Source organism: Sphaerodactylus townsendi, linkage group LG15 (assembly GCF_021028975.2).
Source record: "Sphaerodactylus townsendi isolate TG3544 linkage group LG15, MPM_Stown_v2.3, whole genome shotgun sequence".
NCBI classification, from domain to species: domain Eukaryota; kingdom Metazoa; phylum Chordata; class Lepidosauria; order Squamata; family Sphaerodactylidae; genus Sphaerodactylus; species Sphaerodactylus townsendi.
In genome coordinates this window covers 6,460,863-6,476,780 of record NC_059439.1, presented here as the reverse complement: position 1 = coordinate 6,476,780, position 15,918 = coordinate 6,460,863, and the positions used below count along the sequence as shown (strand labels likewise).

The following is a 15,918-nucleotide window of genomic DNA, read 5'->3' as shown; positions in this document are numbered from 1 at the left end:
CACAGGCTAATCAGAATCCCCCAGATAAGCCTCCACAGCTCAGGCATAAGAGCAGGGAATCAAACCCGGTTCCTCCAGGTTAGAGTGCACCTGCTGCTCCCTTCCCAAAAGCAACCCTTTGGGAAGCCTCAGGGGCTGGCCTAGAAAGCTGACTGACTGAGGGCAGATAGGAATCCTCCCCTCTGTGACAGGCCCTGCCTCATGTCCCAGTCAGTCGCTTTCCTGACACGAGCTTGCAACAAATGCTGGCTTTCTCCAAAGGAGGCAGATCAGCCTGTGCGGATATCCTCCCTTCTGGTCAAGTGCTGGAGCTGCTCATTCCTTTCCCAGCCTAAGAGGAGCAACCATATAAAAACAATATTCTGAATAGAAGAAGTACAGGCAAGTAAGGGGAGCATGTGATGATTTTGGTAACCTTTGGGGATGAGCAGGCAGAGATGCCAGTCTCCCGAGGGTCTCCTTGACTCCAAGCAGCACTGCTTCTTTAACATCACGCAGGGCCCAACGTGATCCAGGCCAAAAGATGGGACTTATGGATGGCTTCTGACATGACACCAGAAGCGGCACATCCGCTAGCACATAGGTGTCAAACTTGCGGCCCTCCAGATATTATGGACTACAATCCCCCTCATGCCCTGCCAGCATCATGCTGGCAGGGGATGATGGGAACTGTAGTCCATAACATCTGGAGGGCCGCGAGTTTGACACCTGTGCTCTAGCAGGATCCAGTGAACAAGGAGAGGCACGGGGGAGTCGGGTGGCTTTTCAGGGCTACACCACAATGGGAGTGGATTTGCAAGGCATTTCTGCACTGCTCCTCGCTTGCCGCAGCAGCTATGCCCAGGAAAACATCGCTTCTACCATTCCTGAATGTTTTCCCCCAGGATTCCAAGAAAGAGCGAAGGCCCACTTCCCAAGGCCGGCTTCCCCCCAACTCACGTTCAGCTCGATTATCCAGAGAAGTGAGATGAAAAGGAGGTCGAAGGTCACAAAGAGGCAAAAGGTCCGCCGGACATCTGAAATGATCCTTCGCCTTTCCGGGGAGAAGTAGTGGTGGGGCGAGAAGCCCTGGCTGTACGAGAGTGAGGAAGCAATGGCAGGAAGGCTCTGCTCCAGGTCACCATTCGGCAAGCCCCACGGCTTGCTCATCCTTGGACGGGTTGGGGAAAGTCCTCAGGGGCTCATGCGTGGACACGTCATCCGGGACCTCACCCACGGCTCATCCTTTGGTACAAGACATAAAGCAGACAAGACCCCTTAGCACACAGGTGCCAAACTCATGGCCTTCCAGATTTTATGGACTACAGTTCCCATCATCCCCTGCCAGCCCCATGAGGTTGGATGGACTGAGAAAGCATGGCTGGCTCATGGTCATCCGTAAGATTCACAGCTGAGGGAGAAATACAAACCTCCACTAAACCACACCAACGCAGAAACACAGGGCTGGAGGGTACCTGAAGGGTCATTCGGTCTACAGTGGTCCATCTTGTTTCGTACAATGGTCAAGAAGATGTCCTGGGAGACCCACAATCCTTCAAAACTGGGATCCGCAGATATGGAACCTCTAAGCAGAGAGGTACCTAAGTCTCTGTGTGAATGCATTCTCAAAGGCTTTCAAGGTTGGAGTCAACTGGCTGTTGTGGGCTTTCTGGGTTGTGTGGCCATAGCCTGGCAAGTTTGGCTCCTAACACTTCGCCTTCATCTACAGCTGGCATCTTCAGAAGCACGTGACAGTGAGAGGTGTTTCTCCCCATGACATATTGTCCATCCATCTAGTCCAGGGGTCTGCAAACTACGGCTCTCCAGATGTTCGTGGACTACAATTTCCACCTTGCCAGCATGGCCAAGTGGCAGTGCTGACGGGAATTGTAGTCCATGAACATCTGGAGAGTCACAGTTTGCAGACCCCTGATCTAGTCAGTTCCTTCATCTAGTCAGCACCCGCTTCCTAAAAACACTTGGTGGGCATCAGAAAAGGTGGTAGTGGGAACCGTGGTGCCCACAAGCACCCTACTGGGGACTCCTGCTCTATCACCCCCCCCCCCCATCATCCTCTTTATCTTAAACTGAAATATTCCCAGCCTTTCAGTACAGGAAGGTTACTTCCAACTCTACAACCTGCTTGTAAAGATGAGATGATTAGATGAACAGACCCTGCCTGACCCGCGCCACACCTACGCTGGCTTGGATGAGAAGCTCAGAAAACACTGGGCCGCTCTCATTCTCCTTTATATTTGCCCAAACCCAGAGGGGGGCTGGGGGAAATGCACCTCCACAACAGCATCAAGAGCTGCAACTGTTCTATCAGATGGTGGTTTGGAGATTTGGAAAGCAGCAAAGGTCAGCTAATCCAGCTCTCTCCCCGATGGCGGAAGCAGGCCTGAAAGAAGTTTCTGCAGAAAAGAGGTGGCAGATTTTCAATGCAGTCAAGTCGCCAAGCCCTTCTGCCTGCTTCACGCAGCTCTGGCCAAGGACCGCTGCCAGCCCACGCCTCTCATGGATCAAACTGCGAAATCCAAGACACCACTTTTAGGCTCGCGCTCTCTCTCCCCCCCCCACCCCACCCCACATGGATACCCCAGAGGTAGGATCCAGGGATACAGGAAAAGGGTTCCAGGTCTACGAAGAGTGAAATGTCTGAAGAATGGTTCACTTTAGATCTGGGAAAAACAATCCCCAAACACAGAGTATATTCATACTTAATGGCTTTTGCCCAGAGTGACTGGGGTCTGCAACCTGCAGCTCTCCAGGTGTTCACAGACAACAATTCCCATCAGCCCCTGCCAGCATGGCCAATTGGCCAATTCTTGCATGATAGCACCATTCAGACTCTGAACAACAAGGTAAGTCAGTATGGGTGGAGGAAGTCCTTCAGATCCTAAGAGCCCAGGCTATTTTGGGATATTAAAGATTAATATCAGCATGCTTGATTAATATCAGAATGGCCAATTGGCCATGCTGGCAGGGGCTGATGGGAATTGTAGTCCATGAATATCTGGAGAACTGCAGGTTGCAGACCCCTGGCCCAGACTGATCTTCTCAGATCTCGGAAGCGAAGTAGGGTCAGTCCTGGTGAATATTTGGACAGGAAACCAATAAGGAAATCTAGGGTGATGTCACTGGCTCTCCTTATGTGCTCGAAGTGCCCTTTGTACTGCAGGTACAAGTGCTGCAGGTGTACATCCCATACTGCCAGGCAAGGCAGCTCTGTGCTAAGGTGATTTTCCAAGTCATTTTGCTTTACTTGCAGCGGCAAAGGGGCATGTCACTTCACATCACTCACAAAGAAGCGGTTCTTCCGCTTCCTGTTGGAGTCAAGAAGCCAAAGCACTTGTAAGGGAAGAGGTTTGGCCATCTGTGATTCCTGAACAGCATATGCCAGGGCCTCTGCTCAGCTTCTTGCTGACACCCCCCCCCCAAAAAAAAAATAGTCCAAAGACCAGCCACGCCAATACAGCCAGTTTCAAAAGGTCCAAACTGATTCACAATCTGATGTTTAAGGAGGGTGATTCCTCCCCCTCACCCCCAACGGGCCTAGTTCTCATGAAGGTGACAAAGTTAAGACTGGACTCTGCCACTACAAGCAGAGGCGCTCAGGACAGAACGGGCCAGTGGACAGAGGTTTTCTGAAAATCAGACAGAAATCAAACCTGTCTGGGAGAAAGGAAGGACAGAAGCCCCAGCTGCCTACGTGCAGGTGTAATGAGATTCTTTCCAGTGTCCTGTTAGAGGACGTGGCACAGACTTCGCCTGAGCAAAAGTGTTCCGTGGCAGAGTTCTCCAGGATTCTGGAGGGAATTCTGCATTCCAAACTGGCCCCCAACTTGATGGTTTGTAACCAGAACACCAGACAGAAAACCTCCAGAAATGTTAACCTTTTTTAAAAAAGAAGTAGAGTTGGATTTATTTCCCCCCTTTCTCTTCTGTAAGGAGACTCAAAGGGGCTGACAATCTCCTTTTAACGTATAGCGTTATTTCATGTTATAGAGCAATTCCATCAAACGTGTATCCATCAGTCCATTTAAAAGCTTAGTAACTTGAAGCATAAACACAATCTCAAAATACAGTACTAATTAATAATTTACAATCATGAATCAATTCCAAGCTTTCCCAAATATTGCTGTTCTGCTTCTGCTAAAAAAAAGAAGCAAAATCTCACACAGATGCTTGGTATTCCATTAGTGGACACTCCTTCACTATATGCTTTGCCATTTGTTTAGGATATAGCAAGATAAGAAGACCAATCTCAACTCTTAATGCTACTAAGAAGCAATTAATCTAACTTTTCTGTAACTGTTCTAATTCACTGTCCAAGATTTTGTGTGCTTAAAGCAGGAGTGTCCAACTCTGGAGCTTCAGATGTTCATGGATTACAATTCCCAACAACCCCAGTTCATGGACTACAACTCCCATCAACCCCATTGGCCATGCCAGCAGGGGCTGATGGGAATTGTAGTCCATGAACATCTGCAGCGCCAGAGTTGGACACCCCTGGCGTAAAGCAACTTTAAGCAAACAAAGTTCTTTGGCCATTTATACACTTGTAGTCTGCCCTGCAGAGAGCATACAGTCCCTTCAGGTCAGATTCTTGGTTGCATGCATGGTTTCTCTCCTCCTGAATTCACCATGCTGCAGTGCATAGAAGCTGGTAAAATGTGACTCCCCACTCCTTGCAGGGAAAGCGAAGGGAATTACTGTATATACTTGTGTATAAGTCGACCCGCATATAAGTCGAGGCACCTAATTTTACCACCAAAAACTGGGAAAACTATTGACTCCTGTATAAGTCTAGGGTGGGAAATGAAGCTACTGGTAACTTTCAAAAATAAAAATAGATACCAATAAAATGACATTTATTGAGGCATCAGAAGGTTAAATGTTTTTGAATATTTATTTCAAAGAAAAATAGTAAACTAACTCTGTAAGTGGAAAAAAAAGGGTCAACAAAAACAATATGGTCTCAACAATAACTTTAAAAGTACAAAAACCTTAGCTCAATCAGCAACCAAGCCAATACACAAGAGTTAAAATCCTTCAAAAATGGATTCCTCCTCACCATCTGTATGCCCAAATGTAACCCGACTCAGATTTTAAGAGGGGTATTATCAGAAATTGAAAAGGAGTTCAAGTCTTTGACAGTGCGATCCCACCTTGCGACCCTTAACATTCACCAAACTTACAACAAAAGAAACTTTAAATCTGTTTTCTGTTTCATAAACAATAGTGTGCAGTATAAACAATGAAATGTGGCAAATCAATACAGAAACAATAATCAACATATAATAGTTCTGGCCTGCTATGCAAAACAGACTAGGAGGGTCTCAGTCCTTTACAGGAAAACTCACTGCAAAGCACACAGCTGCATGGGGAGCAATAAATGCATAAATATCCACTGACTGTTGAAGACTGCTCAAACTCTTCATTAACTTGTAAACTCAGCAACTAAAAGTAGTGATATCGTAGCTACTGCTAGACAGGGACCTTTTCCTTGTGATGGGAAGTTCCCTTGCCTATAACTTGCTTAGTCAGAAGCCTGTCTCAATGGCAACTAGGACCTTGAGTGGTCCAACAGGGTGCCCACTGACACCTTTCCTTGCGCCCATTAAGGGTTTTGAAAAAAGGTAAATATTTGATAGGGTGCATATTTTTTATACATTGCTTTAGCAACAGCTGCCACCACAGCAAAAGGATCTTCACAGTATGACTGAAGGGAAGCTGCAGCAGCCATTTTGTGGCAATGCCCACCGTGCTGTGTCAGAATTCCAAAGGTTCCCACAGGCTCCAAGGTTGGGGACCCCTGGATTAGTGTCAAAGTGTCAGATCTGGAGGCCCCAGTTCATATCCCCACTCTGCTATGGAAGTGTGTTGGACTGCCTTGGACCGGTCACATATGGTCAGGCCAGCCTACCTTACAGGACTGTTGTGCATATACAAAAAAGGCAGGGATAATGTTCTAAGCCACTTTGGAGCCTTACTGAGGGGCGGGGGGGGGGGGTACAATTGAATAAAACAGACATTTGATTATGATTAGAAATGTGATTTCCTCCCCCTGAGTCTCTCTCTCACACACAAGCAGACAGAGAGGTAGAAGCGGATCACGTAACTCGCTAGAAGACCAGCTAACCAGCCAACCCTTTCTCTCTTGTAAGGAGACTCAAAGGGGCTGACAAACTCCTTTCCTCCCCCCCTCCCGCCCACAACAAACAGCCTGTGAGGTAAGTGGGGCTGAGAGAGCTCCAAAGATCTGTGACTAGCCCAAGGTCACCCAGCTGGTATGTGTTGGGAGTGCACAGGCTAATCTGAATTCCCCAGATAAGCCTCCACAGCTCAGGCAGCAGAGCGGGGAATGAAACCCTCCAGATTAGAGTAAACCTGCTCTTAACCACTACACCACTGCTACCTCATGTTAACAACCCTTGAGCATTTCAAGATGAATGAGAGGTTGAAATGAACCTATTCTTAGCAAACTGACTTGCCGTCATCCCAAGCCCAATAGCAAACTGAGAGGCCAGTCACAAAACAAGCAAAAACCCAGCTACAACGAAGGATCTCTACATACTGAAAAGTATCCGATTATGTAAAAAAAATACTTATCAAGAAAAATGGCAACATTGACAACTTTAATAAGAGACAGTAATACAGAGAAGTTTACAGAACACTGGAAAACCTTTACCGACTATCTATTGAAAACATATGGTGATATAGAAATAATTGCAGGATTTGAGATCTAAAAGAAAACAGCAGAATGAAAGAATATTATTAATGATACGGAGTGTATTTGATAAACTGTTTTATTATGAATATATAAACGAACCTAGATTAGAATTCAACAGTAAGATAGTGGGAATTCACTGTATGAGTGTGAGATGTTTAGTTAGTTATAACTGGTTGTGTTTGGATATTGTCAAATTTGTGTTTTATACTTCCCTGTGGCTTTTCTATTCATTATTTCTAGTCTGTATTAATGCAACTGTGGATGTGGGGGTGTATTTGCATTTTTCCCCTTTTTGTGTGTTGGAAAAATAAAAATGTATTTAAAAAAGAAGAAATGAACCAAGGAGGACTGAGTGTCCCCTCTGATGTTGCTGATATACGATTAAATGGGGGAATGGAATTAAAGGGGACAGGGAATTAGTTAATCTAAGCCCCTGAGAACTTAAGGAATCCCAGAGAGGGCATAGGAAATCTAAAATAGTAGCGTATTGTCGAAGGCTTTCACAGCCGGATTCAACTGGTTGTTGTGAGTTTCCCGGGCTGTGTGGCCGTGGTCTGGTAGATCTTGTTCCTAATATTTTGCCTGCATCTGTGGGTGGCATCTTCAGAGATGTATCACAGAGAGAAGTCCGCCAGACCACGGTCACACAGCCCAGACAACTTACAACAACCAGTAAAATAGTAACCCTTTCTCTCTGTGACTGATCACAATCCCAGGTTGTCAGCTAAACTGGACCTTCACAACACCCTGGAGTATCAGATGCTACAGCCAAACAATGAGAAAAGGTCAGCATCTTTGCGGTCCACTAGAGCAACCCAGAGGCATCCAGCTGAGGTCTGTCACAGAGCCGGACTGACCTTCCCCCCAGCCAGCTTACTCGCCAGCACACACACCCCCCCCACTGGCCCTCTTGCTTGCCATGGCCAGTCCCACCCCCCAACACTAGAATGAGTTCTGCGTGGCGATTGGCTGTGAGTGTGTCATCACCATGCTTTCCAAGGTTACTGAATTATATCTTAGGATAACCTACTTTTGCATTACTGCTACCACAAACCCTGTCCACAAAGATAGAATTTCTTCAGACCTGTGGCTCTTAATGGTTGTTCTTGGGGTCCTGTTCACAACAGGAATGGCCAACACAAAATTTGTTTAATCATTTAGTCACAATTGATCATTTTGTCCTTTATCTCACGGTTCATTTCAATTTTGATATTCAGAAGGAAGTCCTGCAATTGTAGATCATGCATTGAAGAAAGAGGGTTATTTTTAAAAATTCAGTTAAAATCATGGTTATTACACACACACACACACACGCGCCCCACCATGGTCACTGGTCTACAGCAGGCGTTTCTTCAGTTTAGGATTTAGAAAGACTCCTTTTTTCTTTAAAAGGAGCCCAACTTAGTTTTTCTACTTTTTAGTTTTTATATTTTAACTAGCAGTAAAGCCCATTGAATTAAAGCCATTAATACAATGGGCGCTAGAAACTTGGTGGGGGACAACCCAGCCTGCTTCTCTTCCCCAGCTTGGCCCCCCAGACCAGCTGCATCCAATGCCTGGACTACTCCCTGCTTTCCATTTGGCCACCCACCCCCCACCCCCCGGTGCTGGCCTGCTTGCTCACCCACCAGCCTCCCACTTGCCGCCCCACCCCCCCCACCCCAGGGGCCTGCTTGTTCGCCCTCCAGCTTACCCTCACCCTTCCCCCCAGCTGGCTTGCTCAACAGCCCCCCCCCCCGGTCGACCCTCTTGCTCGCCATGGCCAGCCCCTTCCCCCCAGTGAGTCCTGCGTGGCGACTGGCTGTGAGTGTGGCATCACCATGCTTTCCAAGGTTAGTGAATTGTATCTTTGGATGCCTTACTTTCTGTAAGGAATTCCATAGAAGCAGAAAGAAAAGGCTCTTTGGTGAAAAAGACCGTTTATTCAGACATCTTAGAAAGCTCAAGTACACGCAGTGGCAGGAATGACACTTCCCGCCAGAAGCACAGGTTATAACTCTATCCATCCCGCTCTCGGCTTCCCATGGGGAGCGGAGACCGCATCTCCGCAGCGCCCAGAGATAAGGTCGCCGATGGCACTATTATCGCCCGGGCTGTGGAATGTATTACTCAAGGTTAGGTGACTGCCCTTCCCATCAACACCACTGAATCATACACTCTGCCTCCCTTAAAGACCCACCTCCCACTCCGAAGGTTTATCGCGGCGGTGGAAAGCAGAAATAAGGGTGGGAAGCGTCAATATTTTGAGAATAAACCCATTGATTATGCCAAGAATATCCCACCCAAGAGACTAAATATTGCAAGCGTTTTGGGTCATGAGAGTCCAGGATAGTGATCAATTTCGTAATGCTTGTGTATGTAATAATAGTCAGTGGGGTCTCTCTCTGGCCGAATTGGTCGTACCAGGCATCGGAAGCGGGGAGCCTCGCGAAAGTAAACTGGAATGGAAGACAGGATGAATGTTACTAAGAGAGTTAAGAGCAAAATCCAATCGGACGCAGTGACATCATTAATCACTTTAGTAATCTGTGAAAAGGTCCAATCTTTTGCCTAGTTTGGAAAATTTATGCACGTCTCTGAGATTTTTGGTAGACAAATACACTTAAGCGCCCTGCATAAATCCGAAGGTGCTTATCCGCTTACACAGCTTTTAGGAGTCCTATAGCCTGCTGTAAAGGCAGTCTGGACCGATTTCCACCCTCGGCTAGGGATGAAGAAATCCATTGTTGAAACTCTGGAGAGGGATCCAATGCTGTCGCGAGGGGTAGATTCGCGACAGCGGCCGGAAGGAAGGCGACCGACCCACAATTTCAAGGGGTTTTGTACTGCTATATGAGACCGCATTGTTATAGGCGTATCTCGCAAAGCCGGAATGAAACCGCACCAGGTAATGTCTTGGTGGTAGTTGGTTGTAACAACGTAAATACTGCTCTAGGGTTCTGTTCGTTCTCTCCGACTCACCGTCACTTTGAGAGCGTGTGGTAGGGGGCTGGCGACGCGGGCTGACCTAACGAAACCCTAAAAGAAGCCTTCGAGAACTTTGAAATGAATTGTGGGCAGCGGTCGGAGACCACCTTAGCGAGGCGGAGTGTAGGCGGTAAACATGTTGAATGAACAACCGTGCTAACAGGAGGCCGGAGGATGGAAGCACATGGAATAAAATGGGCTTGTTTAGAAAATAAGTCCCACCACTACTTATAAGACGTTGCCATGACTTTCCGGTAAAAAAATCTGTAATAAAATCCATGGAGATGACTTCCCAGGGGCGGGAGGCCACCGGGAGAGGTTTCAACTTAGCCCCATGGGGCTTTCCCGGAATGTTTTGAAGCTTTCTGCACAAACAGAGCAACCTTTAATATACGCCTCAATGTCCTTGTGCATTCGCGCGCCACCAGAACTGACGGCGGGCCAAATGCAGAGTTTTCGAAAGCCAAAATGTCCAGCTTGGGCATCGTGGCGAACTTCAAGAATTACCTGCTGAATTGCGTACCAACACTCCCCCTCCGCCAAACTCCATTCTCCAAGCGCTTAATTGGGAGTCACCTTTCTCTCGCCCGGAGGCTTCGATTGCAACCCGCCCTCCTCGAGTTCCCGCTTGGGAAATAGAGAGCGAAGAGACTGGGAAGATGGGCGGTGAAGGAGGAAGTGGGCCGTCCTGAAGATAGGTGACAACCAGCCCCAACTTGGGAGAACAGTCGCGGTGAATGTCCCGTAAGGCAGCTCCACCCTCGGGTAGCCGCGAAAGCCCCGCGTCAGCCAGTTTATTGAAGTGCTTCCCGGGGAAAAAAAAAAAAAATGGACTGTGAAGAGAAGCGAAAGAAAGAAATGGAAGCCCCAGCGACTGGTTGCTTCGCCGGAACAGGACATCTTGGCGAGGGGTGGAGAGAGCGGTAAGTTCTTGTGATCCGACCAAACCTGAGAAGGGTGTTTAGCCCCCCTCCAGCCAGTGGCGCCAAGTGGAGAGTGCTACTTTTGCGATGGCGCGGTCTCTTTATACCGATCCACAGTCCAGTTGGAGTTCAGCACCGGAGAATTTCTTGAGTAAATAAGCTACCAGGAACCAGCCTATCATCTTTATTTCTCTGCAGCAGACTTGCCCCAAGCGCTTTGTCCGAGGCATAAGCCAACGCGAGACCACATACGGGGAGATCTGGGTCAGGGTGCTTTAGAGACGGGTTGCGATTGGTAAAAGCGATTTTAAAAGCTGAAAAGGCTGTCTGACATTCCTCAGACTTCAGAAGAAAGGGGCCCGGAGCTTGAGCAGGTCGAGTGGATCTTTACCCTTAGATGCGTAAGAGGTCTGTGAGAGAGGAGAGTCCAGTTCAGCGAATTGGGGTATAAAGAATCCACGATAGAAGTTAGCAAAACCCAGAAAAAGATTGGAGCTCTTTTAGGTTGGTAGGGGCGAAGGCCATTGAAGGACAGCATCAATCTTAGCAGGATCATTTTTAAGCCCTCAAGCTGAGATCAGTAGCTTAAATAGTCAATAGAGGTCTGGTGGAAACAGCTATTTGGAGAGTTTGGCAAAGAGAGTTGTTAAGCGAAAAGCGTTTCAATACTTCCCGAACTAATGCTTCATGTTCCCTCCATGGTTTGTGAGATAAATTAAAAAGCGTCATCTAAGTACACGACTACTCCCTTGTACAATAAATGGAAGTGAAAGAACTTAGTTGATAAGGGGCCATAAAAGCTCCGGGGGCTCCACTTAACCCGAATGGCATTATTAAGTATTCAAATTGTCCAAACTTTGTGTTAAACGCAGTCAAGTGTTCATAGCCCTCAGCAATTCTGACTCTGTAGTAAGCTTCTCTCAAGTCCAACTTAGTAAAGATCGTCCTTTGCCCAATCGCGTCTAAAAGGTCCTTGATTTAGAGGCAAAAGGGGTATTTCATTGAGGACAGGAGACTGCATTGAGACCCCGGTAATCTGTGCAGAGCCGTAAAGCCATTATTTTTTTACAAACAAAACAGGAGCAGCATGTTATTGTGTTTAGTAGCCCGCCCGTGTTATGAACCCGCGAGCGAGGTTCTTATCTAGAGAAAGCCGCACGAAGTTCGCTTCTCTTCATTAGGACTCATCGCATGGTAGATTCTACCTTTTGGGCAGTTAGCCCCCGGCTGTATAACGATTTTTTTGCAGTCGGAGGTGTCTCTATAGGGGTGGCAACTGATGCGCATTCTTGCTCCCTACCGAAAAACTCTGGCTAAATCTTGGTACTCTGGTGGGATGCCGGTGAGAATCGGGAGCAATCGCTGATGAAGCCAGGGGTGTCAGGAGAAGTTGAGTTTCCCAATTCATGTGTGTTCACCGCCAGGGAGGGTCGAAGTGAATTCTAAGATCCTTTCTTTCCAAATGAATTTTTGGTTCATGTAACAACTTAACCATGGCATGCCCAGAACTATTGAGTGTTTGGCCACTGGCGCCAAAATAGAAACTAATTTTCTCCCAATGGTGCGGTATAGCGGAGGAGAACCGGTTGTGTTTTAGAACTGGGCCGGTCGCTTGGTTCCCGAGAGGGCTGCTTGCGTCCCATTTGGGTGAATGGTATATGAGCTTATGGGGGAATTTGGTCCAGACCTAGCTCCTCTCTGCCACCTGGGGCGCGGTAAGCAATGGGGCAGCCAGAATCCCACAAGGGCCGAGGCTATAATGCGAGTATGCTTAGCGGGGGTTGGCCAGAAGCGCTTCGGACAGTAATGGGGCTGCCTTCACTTTCCACGGCGTCAGGAGTCGAACCCACATGTCCATGGGGGCTGAAGAAAAGGCAGAACAACTGCTTCCCCCTCCTCTAGTGCGCGCATTGGCGATGACTGCTTTGGAATGAGGCCCGTGAGGCGGTGCGATTCTTTGATGGTGGCTTGGCAGGATGGGGTGCAGCTGGCGTGGCTGGAAGCGGTTGTTTTTTATTTCTTCGGACCCAGTTAGGCTGAATGACCTGGCCCTCCGCCAATAAAAGACACAATCCCAAGTCGGCGGCCAGTAGCTCAGCGGTGAGGATACCGGTAGAGCACAGGCTGGGCCCCAGAACTTGGTGGGCGCCGTGGCAGGTTTTGGCGTGGGCTGGCCTCCCGGCACGCAGCGTATTCAAAGCGAGAGCGCCACCTGGGATCCCAACTGGATCCAATCAGCAATAGTGCGAAGGAACCCGAATTAAAACACCGTTTCCGCGCATGGCCGAGGGTGAAGTCAGGCCCGTCTACTTTCCATGACCAGGTTGCATCTGAGGTTTGTAATCCCATCTACAGCGGTGTGAATATCCGATCCACTGGCGCTCGATCCATAGGAACCCAAGCGCCCCAAGCATTTCATGTAAAGTCCCCCATGGTGCGTGCGTCCGTCCCTGCGTTCCAACGGGTAAAAGGAAGACTTTCCGTGCTGTCACGAGGGGCGGAAAGAGTCACCAGCGAGACCCGTTCTCCCGCCCGGTTCCCTCCAGATCCAGAAGGGAAAGGTGCGGGAGCCCTCTTTGAGAGGAGCTACCGCACGCTTCCCCAGAAACATCCAACTTACCTCTCTCCATGCCGAGACACCAGAGGTCCACTGCACTAGGAATATAGATGAATTAGGATTCCTGCCACAATGTATCAAGAATTCCATAGAAACCAGAGAAAATAAAAGGCTCTTTGGTGAAAAAGACCGGATTTTATTCAGACATCTTAAGCTCAGAAAAAGTACACGCATGGTGGCAGGAATGACACTTCCCGCCATGAAGCACAGGTTACATAACTCTGTATCCATCCATCCCCCTCTGCGGCTTCCCCATGGGACTGCAGGAGACCCCTCATCTCCAGCGCGTACCAGAGATAAGGTCTCCGCCGATGAAAACTATTATTGCTCAGCCGGGCTGTGGAATGTACTCAAGGTTAGGCGGCTGCCCTTCCCATCAACACCATTGAATCCTTTACACTTTCTCATTATTGCTACCACAAACCCTAAACCCTTCACAAATTTGTCTTTTTTTTAAGCTGTAAAAAAAATGATTTTGTTCATTAATGAGGTGACCCTGGCTGACATCACAACAAAAAGCCTCCATCTCTCACCTAAATAAGATCTGTTCTACTGAGACTCACCAGGAGGCAATTAGAATAACTGACTGATGGAAATTTGAGGTACCGTGGCAACCTAGCACCTGGGATTTGTTAAGCCCTGATCTATAAGGACTGGGTGGAAATCCCCCTGCATCCAGGAGGCAGAGCAATTGGGATAGGACAGCAATCTTCATTCACACAGGATCCAACGTGGCACACAGGGTGAAAGTCAAGAGCTTCACCTGTAACTACAGGCTGAAAATAGAGGCTTACCTGCGGAGTGGCCAATGTTTGTGAGCACCAGCAAAAAGTGAATTTAGCTTTAGCACACATTTGGCTCCCTGTAGGCACTGAAATGTGGTCAAACATAGTTTGCCATATTGATGACAGGACAGCAGATGTACAGCCAGTCTGAGAAATCAAATGATATCAATGTTAAGTCATAGATTTTTGTGGGGTTTTTTGGAAGAAGCCTTGGTGGCTTCATTGAGCCAAAATCCAGATGCTACTGTTGGGAGGGGGGAATTGCTGGGGAGAGCTTTAGCTTTGCAGGTGCTGCTTTATCTGTTTCCCTGGCCTTGGAGCTCGGTGGCTGGGACGAGACTTCAGGCTGGACTTTTGCTAACTGTCTTGGTTCACATGTCAGGGTGGAGATTTGCTGCAACATATTATCAACCGTTTTGGCGCCTTTTTGCCAGAACTGTCTTCTGCTGTCTTTCTCATGTCTTCAATAAAATCCTTGAACCCATCAAGTGAGTTATTGTCTGAATGGGGAAATTGACAACCAGCCACTTTGGTTGTGCAGAAACAGAACAACCACCAAGACATCTGCGAGAACGGTATAAGAAAACATAATTTTGCCAGATTGCAAACGTTACCACAATACCACCAGTTTATACATTGCAGGGCCATGGATCTCACTGAAGAATGCCAAGTTGGAGAAGACTGGAAACAGAACTTTATCAATCTCCCAACATTTCTTGGCATCAATTTGACCTCCAGTGCCTGTGAAGAGCAACACATGACTCACAGTGACTAGAAGATAGTAAAGCGCTGTCAAGTTTCTTCTGACCCATGACGACATATGAATCAATGTCCTCCGAAGTCTACCAGTAATAGCCCAGCTCAGGCCTTACAAACTGAGGTCCAGGGCTTCCTTGACTGATTCAACCCAACTCAAGTTGTGTCATGCTCTCTTCCTGCAGCTTTCAACTTCTCCTAGCATCGTAGGCATTCTTTTCCAGTGACTCTTGTATTCTCAGGATGTGACCAAAATACAATAGCCTCAATTTAGTAATTATAGCTTCTCAAGAGAGTTCAGGCTTGACCTGATCTAGAACCCACAGAGTGGCTTTTTCAAAGGAATCAATTTTCTCCCTGTCACCTTTCTTATTGTTCAACTTTCATACCATACATAGTAATGGACAACACGATGGTATGAATTAACCTCCATCTTGGTCGCCAATGACGCATCTTTATCCTTAAGAATCTTTTCTAGCTCCTTCACGGCTGCACTTCTCAGCTTCAACCTCCGTCTGATTTCTTGGCTGCAGTCTCCCTTTTGGTTGACAATGGAGACAAGGAATAGAAAATATTGAACAATTTCAATTTCTTCTTTATCCTTCAAGTTGTATAACTCCACAGTACTCATTACTTTTGTCCTCCTGATGTACTCTTACTTCAGTACTTTCTGCTTTAACCTTCCACGGGAGTCATTTCATGTCTTTGCTAGTTTCTGCCAGTAATGTGGTGTCAACTGCATTTCTCTAACTATTAATGTCCCTTCCACCAATTTTTACTCCACCTCCATCTAAATCTAATATGGTTTCCAATATTATATGAAGAAATAGGGAGATAATACCTCCATGTCTGCCAGCTTGGCCAACTGTGCATCAAAACAACCAGATGTTGGGGCAAACCAGGTTCTTTTAAAACCAACCACAGCTTCTCATGATCCACCCCGTCAAAAGCAGTGCTGTAATCTATGAAACACAAAGTGATTTTCTTCTGAAATTCTCTCACATGCCCCCAGTAACAAATGTAAATTTGCAAAATGATCTTGACGGCTTTTCCTTCCTTTTCTGATCACCAGCCATCTCTCGCTCCATATGTGGTTAACAATCTTTGTTGTAAGATTTTGAGAATCATTTTACTCACATGAGAAATTAATGTGAG

The 15,918-nt window shown here is 47.3% G+C and overlaps 1 protein-coding gene across 2 annotated transcripts in view; it reads right to left on the bottom strand.

Annotated features, from left to right (window-relative positions):
* Positions 1-15,918, bottom strand: part of STARD3 (StAR related lipid transfer domain containing 3) — a 49,683-nt gene that overhangs the window by 26,527 nt on the left and 7,238 nt on the right. For both annotated transcript variants that reach the window (XM_048517714.1, XM_048517713.1), the window contains exon 2: positions 940-1,224. In XM_048517714.1, coding sequence (XP_048373671.1) covers positions 940-1,149 — 210 coding nt within the window. In that variant the 5' untranslated portion in view covers positions 1,150-1,224. The remainder of the gene's footprint in view (positions 1-939; positions 1,225-15,918) is intronic.